The sequence below is a fragment of the Spinacia oleracea genome, chromosome 2 (genome assembly GCF_020520425.1).
Source record: "Spinacia oleracea cultivar Varoflay chromosome 2, BTI_SOV_V1, whole genome shotgun sequence".
In the NCBI taxonomy this organism is placed as follows: domain Eukaryota; kingdom Viridiplantae; phylum Streptophyta; class Magnoliopsida; order Caryophyllales; family Amaranthaceae; genus Spinacia; species Spinacia oleracea.
The window spans coordinates 105,997,048-106,003,049 of NC_079488.1; the positions used below are offsets into that span (position 1 = coordinate 105,997,048).

General features: G+C 47.7%; 2 protein-coding genes across 2 annotated transcripts; both read left to right on the top strand.

The window, feature by feature from the left end:
- The first annotated feature begins 643 nt into the window (after positions 1–643).
- On the top strand, positions 644–2,431 carry LOC110804488 (uncharacterized). The gene has a single exon (XM_056836287.1). The coding sequence runs from the start codon at positions 644–646 to the stop codon at positions 2,429–2,431; it is 1,788 nt and encodes a 595-aa protein (XP_056692265.1).
- Positions 2,432–2,614: 183 nt separating this feature from the next.
- On the top strand, positions 2,615–5,125 carry LOC130467696 (uncharacterized). The gene is made up of 3 exons (XM_056836288.1): positions 2,615–2,810; positions 3,266–4,966; positions 5,031–5,125. Exons 1-3 carry the CDS (start codon positions 2,615–2,617, stop codon positions 5,123–5,125), a joined length of 1,992 nt encoding a protein of 663 aa, XP_056692266.1.
- The last annotated feature ends 877 nt before the right edge of the window (positions 5,126–6,002 follow it).

The window sequence follows — 6,002 nt, forward strand, 5'->3', positions numbered from 1 at the left end:
GACGAAGACAAGCGAAGGGCACGTTAACTCAAGCTCTCATACTCTCAAGCCATTAAAGCATTCATATTACTCTTGTATTCGTTCTTTAGTTTTGCTACATTGATTTCTAGAATAATATACAAACAATCATATAGGAAACTTAGTGGATTGATAGCCTCATAGCTATCCGCGGTTTTTTACCTTATTCCTGGGTTTTCCGCGTCAACACTTCTCTGTGTCGTGTCTCTTTTTGTCTTCCTTTATTTAACTCTTGCTTAGTTAGTGTCGACCTAAGCCAAAGATCGCCCCTAGACGAAATTTGGCATAAACAGTTTGGCGCCGTCTGTGGGGACATTAACTAGGTTTCACACAAAATCACCCTACACACCATGACTACTGAAGAGATGACGCTCGCAGAGATGAAAGCGGCCTACGAGAAGGCCCAAGCAGAGCTGGCCCAAGAAAGGGCCTCCATTGAAAACCTCCAGAAGGAGCTCGAATCCGTGAAAAGTACCAAGTATCAATCGCGTTACAAGCCAGGTGCAAAACCGAAGAAGTTGATATTCGAGATGACTGACGACTCCGAGGACCTGTCCGACGGCGAGGAGCCACATGGGGAGAGGATGAAGCAACACTGGACCCCGTCACCAAGCGCCTAAATAAGATGGAAACTCACATGAAGAAGCGATGCTCGTTGATGATGAAGTTGATGACCAAACTGCCGGGGGCACCCACGCCCGTGGAAACCGAACCGACCGACGGGTATGCAGCATCGCCGTTCTGTGAAGCGATCGCTAGGGTGACGGTACCACACCAGCTCCGACTCCCTACCTGGACCATCCTGTACGACGGAACATCTGATCCGTACAGACACGTCAACTTCTACAAGCAGCGAATGTGGCAGATCGGCATCCCCTACGACCTGGTCGAGCCCGTCATGTGCAAATCCTTCGGAGGAACCCTCGACGGAGCAGCCCTGGAATGGCTCATGAACATAACACCTGGATCCATCTTCTGCCTGTCCGACCTCATCAACGCCTTCTACCAACAATTTGCCAGCAGTCGCCAGTTGGAGAAACAAACAAGTGACCTCTATCGGTTGGTCCAAGGACCTACCGAGTCGGTACGCGATTATTTTAACCGTTTTAATTGTGAGAAAATTAGTATAAAAAACTGTGATGTCAGGACAGCCATCGAAGCATTCAAGAGAGGTCTCGTCCCCAACTCCGAGCTGTACCGAGAACTAACCAAATATCCATGTGCAACCTTCGAAGAGGTCAGATCGAGGGCCACTGCCCAAATGCGGATTGAAGACGACGAGATTACACTAATGGTTTCTCAGCGACCAGCAGGGGGCAGCAGCGACAGGAGGTCGTACACCCCAAGGAACAACAGCTGGAGACACCAACCATACAACCGCCAGAATCAGGTACAAAATGTCAATCAATATGATGATACTAACAGTGTTTACAGGAATGAACGGGTCGTTTATCCCCCCATCTCCGAGTATGGCTTCAACGTCGACATCGGAGGCCTGGTGAACGCCCTTCAAAGTGTAGGTGGTACCGTCAGATGGCCTAAGAAGAGCGACAGACCAGACTCTACGAAGGACATGAGCAGGTGGTGCGACTTCCACCGCGACAATGGCCACACAACCGAGGAATGCATCTCCCTCAAAAAGGAGGTGGCGTATCTATTGAAAAGAGGCCACCTGAAGGACCTACTGAGCGACAAAGGAAACGAGACGTACAACAAGGATAACAACTCCCAACCCAACCCAGCACCAAGCGGCGACCGACCGGCCCCACCCACGTTCGAAAAAGTGGTAAACGTTATTTCTGGTGGTTCAGATATATGTGGACTAACTTCTTCTGCAGCTAAAAAAATCAACAGGGGCGAATCTGAAGCCGTCAAAGAGGGGCAGACCGAAGACGAAGTAGCACTCGACAAGTCATTAGCAGCGATGATAATAACCTTCGACGACTCAGATTCAACCGACACACTACAGGAACATCATGACGGGCTAGTCATATCACTCCCAATAGGCAATGCTCTCATCAAAAGGATATTGATCGACAACGGCAGTTCAGCAAACGTATTGTTCCTAGAGGCTCTGCAGGAAATGGGACTAGACGAAAAGAGTATAATCAGAAGGTCGACAGTCCTAGTAGGATTCAGTGGAGAATCGCTACGAACAGTAGGAGAGATATCGCTGCCCACGTACGCAGAAAGTGTTAATATGATGACCAAGTTCAACGTCGTCGACTGCCCATCAGCATACAACGTCATTTTGGGACGACCATGGATCCACAAAATGAAGGCGGTGCCGTCGACATACCACCAGTCAATCAAGTTCCCAACCAAATGGGGAGTCATGGAAATCAAAAGACAACAAAGGGACGCAAAGAAATGTTATGAAACGGCGCTGAAACCATCAAAGTCATCCATCTAGCAATTACAGCCAGGGTCGACGGTAGACGACCCCGACGACCAACAGATCGATGAGATTATACTAGATCAGGCAAACCCATACCAAGTAGTAAGGAACGGAGCGTCGCTGCCTGACAACATCAGAAGTCAGATAATGTCATTCCTAAGAGAAAACTCGGACTGCTTTGCTTGGTCGCACGAGGACATGACAGGAATCAGTCCAGACGTCATCACCCACAAACTCAATGTCGACCCCAACTTTAAGCCAGTGAAGCAGAAACGACGAAAATTCGCACCTGAGAGAAATAAAATCATAGACGAAGAGGTCCAAAAACTGACAGACTCCGGGAAAATCAGAGAAGTCAAGTATCCAGATTGGTTAGCAAACGTCGTCGTCGTCAGTAAAAAGAACGGAAAGTGGAGAGTCTGTATCGATTTCACATACATCAACAAAGCATGCCCTAAAGACCCATTCCCGCTGCCGCACATCGACGCCCTGGTCGACGCCACTGCTGGACACGAGCTACTAACATTTATGGACGCCTACTCCGGATACAACCAGATCCTCATGCACCCAGACGACCAGGAGAAAACATCTTTTGTAACAGACAGAGGAATTTATTGTTATAAAGTCATGCCTTTTGGTCTTAAAAATGCAGGTGCGACGTACCAACGATTGGTCAACAAAATGTTCAAAGACCAACTTGGAGACACGATGGAGGTCTACATCGACGACATGCTAGTAAAATCAAGGAAGGCCGACGACCATGTCGAACACCTACGACAATCCTTCGACATATTGAGGAAAATGGTTTGAAACTTAACCCAACTAAATGTTCTTTCGGAGTGTCTGCAGGGAAATTCTTAGGTTACATCGTCACCCAAAGAGCAATCGAGGCTAGCCCCGACCAGGTGCGCGCAATCATCAACATTCAATCCCCCAGGAATATAAAAGAGGTACATCGCTTGACAGGAAGAGTGGCGGCGCTAAATCGTTTTATCTCGCGGTCGTCGGACAAGTGTCGTCTATTCTACGACGTCTTGCGCAAAAACAAAGGTTTTAACTGGTCCGACGACCACGAAGCAGCCTTGCAAAACCTCAAAAAATACATGATGTCGCCACCCCTCCTGTCCAAACCCAAAGAAGGCGAAGTCCTACAACTGTACCTAGCTGTCAGCTCCACAGCAGTCAGCGCGGTCCTAGCTCGAGAAGACGAAACGCAGCAGCTACCTATTTACTACATAAGTAAGTCGCTACTAGAAGCGAAAACCAGGTATTCCTCCCTCAAAAAACTCGTTTTAGCACTCGTTACTGCAGCTAGAAAACTAAGGCATTATTTCGAAACTTACCAAATAGTGGTGCTGACTAATTATCCAATCAAGTCTGTGATGCGTAGACCAGAACTAACAGGTCGAATGGAGAAATGGACGATGGCGCTAGGAAGCTTCGACATCAAATACCAACCAAGAACGGCGGTGAAATCGCAGGCCCTAGTAGACTTTGTGGCAGACTTTAGCCCCGACTTGGAGAAAATAGCGGACGACGAAGTTAAACTCATCAATAACGTAGAAGAGGTATGGACGCTCTTCGTCGACGGTTCGTCTAACTTTCGCGGTGCAGGTCTAGGCGTCGTGCTAAAGTCACCACAAGGGGACATGATAGCACAAGCCATATGCTGCGATTTCAAAGCGACAAACAACGAAGCAGAATACGAGGCGTTAATCGCCGGATTGACGCTAGCTGAAGAATTGGGGGCAAGCGGACTCAACATCTTTAGCGACTCACAATTAATCGTCAACCAGATCAACGGCGACTATGAGGCTAAAGACCTGAAAATGACCTTATACCTCGAAAAAACAAAAAAGCTAGCCTCCAAATTCAAACCCCTCTCCATTAAACAAGTGCCACGAGACTTGAACACGCAAGCCGACGCCCTTGCCAATCTAGGATCCGCACTCAGGAAGTCACCATTCTCGACCATACCTCTAGTACACCTATTGTCACCCGCTATTGAAAAAGACATACCACAAGATGCCAGCCTCGTCCTATCAGCCACAAACACTGACAGCTGGACCAAGACCATCCTCGACTACCTAACACATGAAACCCTACCCGACGACAAGCTCGAGGCCAGGAAAATACTTTTCAAAGCTTCACGATATGTTATTTTGCAGGGTATACTATTTAAAAGATCAGCGAACGGAATGTTGATGCGATGCGCAGAAAAAACAGAATGGGAAAGACTACAAAAGCAATACCACGAAGGAGAATGCGGCGGACATGAAGGAGGACGAAGCCTGTCAACCAGAATCAAAAGAAACGGATACTATTGGCCAACGATGCTCAAAGACGCAATGAGGTACGTAGCTAAGTGCGACAAATGTCAACGACACGCAGGTATGACACATAAACCATCTGAATTCTTACACCCCACCTTAACTCCGTGGCCTTTCATGAAATGGGGAATGGACATCGTAGGTAAATTACCCGTCGCCCCAGGACAAAAGGTCTTCATGCCAGCTCTAACAGATTATTTTTCTAAGTGGATAGAAGCAGGTGCGTTCCAACAGGTAAGAGACAAAGAGGTATGTTCGTTCATATGGACTAACATTATATGTAGATTCAGAGTGCCATCAGAAATCATATGCGACAACGGATCCCAATTCATCAGCGACAAGACTAGGGCTTTCTGCAAGACGTGGAACATTGAGCTAAAGACGTCAACGCCAAGATACCCCCAAGCAAATGGACAGGCGGAGTCCAGCAACAAAACAATCATCGCATCGCTAAAAAAGCGGCTGGATGATAAGAAGGGACGATGGGTAGAAGAGCTGCCATCCATCCTATGGGCCAACAGGACGACGCCTAGGACGGCGACGGGACAGACTCCCTTCTCACTCGTTTATGGGTGCGAAGCAGTACTACCCCCTGAAGTGACGCTGCCCAGTGCACGATATGGACTCATGACGCCAGAGCAGAACGACGTCGAACTTAGTGAAAATCTCGACAACACAGAAGACTTCAGAGAAGCAGCGTTGATAAGAATGGCGTCGCAACAACAGATTGTGGCAAAATGCTTCAACAAAAACGTCAAAGTAAAAGTGTTCAAGGAGGGCGACTGGGTGTTGCGCAAAGTGTTCCAAAACACAAAAGAATTAAACGCAGGTAAACTCGCGCCAGCTTGGGAAGGACCATACTTGTTCGATAAAATCGTCGGAAAGGGGGCATACAGGCTCGTCACCAAAGACGGCAAGTCGGTCCCCCGAAGCTGGAACGCTACACATCTTAAACTCTATCACTTTTAAAATATCCGTCGTAGCCAATTTTATCAGTTGTCGTACCATCGTTTCTACCTTCTTCGTTACTTTTTGTCGCTTTATTTGTTTGGAATTGTTACTGACTTAGGCATCGGAGGGCCGTTGGCATCCCCAACGGCCAATCCTCCTAGCAACCCATGTTTTCTTTGCAGAAGATAACACACGACGCACGACAGAAAATGAATCCCAAGTGATTAACAACGAGCAACCGACGCAGGTACTGTTTTACATACATGTAATGCCACCATTTCAATATTTGTTACCCGTAAAACACA

Excerpts from the sequence above, each read along its gene's own strand:
- LOC110804488 (XM_056836287.1), top strand. The coding sequence starts at position 644 with ATGGAAACTCACATGAAGAAGCGATGCTCGTTGATGATGAAGTTGATG.
- LOC130467696 (XM_056836288.1), top strand. The coding sequence starts at position 2,615 with ATGACAGGAATCAGTCCAGACGTCATCACCCACAAACTCAATGTCGAC. Across the intron at positions 2,811-3,265 it reads AGCAAACGTCGTCGTCGTCA|GGAAATTCTTAGGTTACATC; the intron begins GTAAAAAGAACG and ends GAGTGTCTGCAG. Across the intron at positions 4,967-5,030 it reads TTCTAAGTGGATAGAAGCAG|ATTCAGAGTGCCATCAGAAA; the intron begins GTGCGTTCCAAC and ends CATTATATGTAG.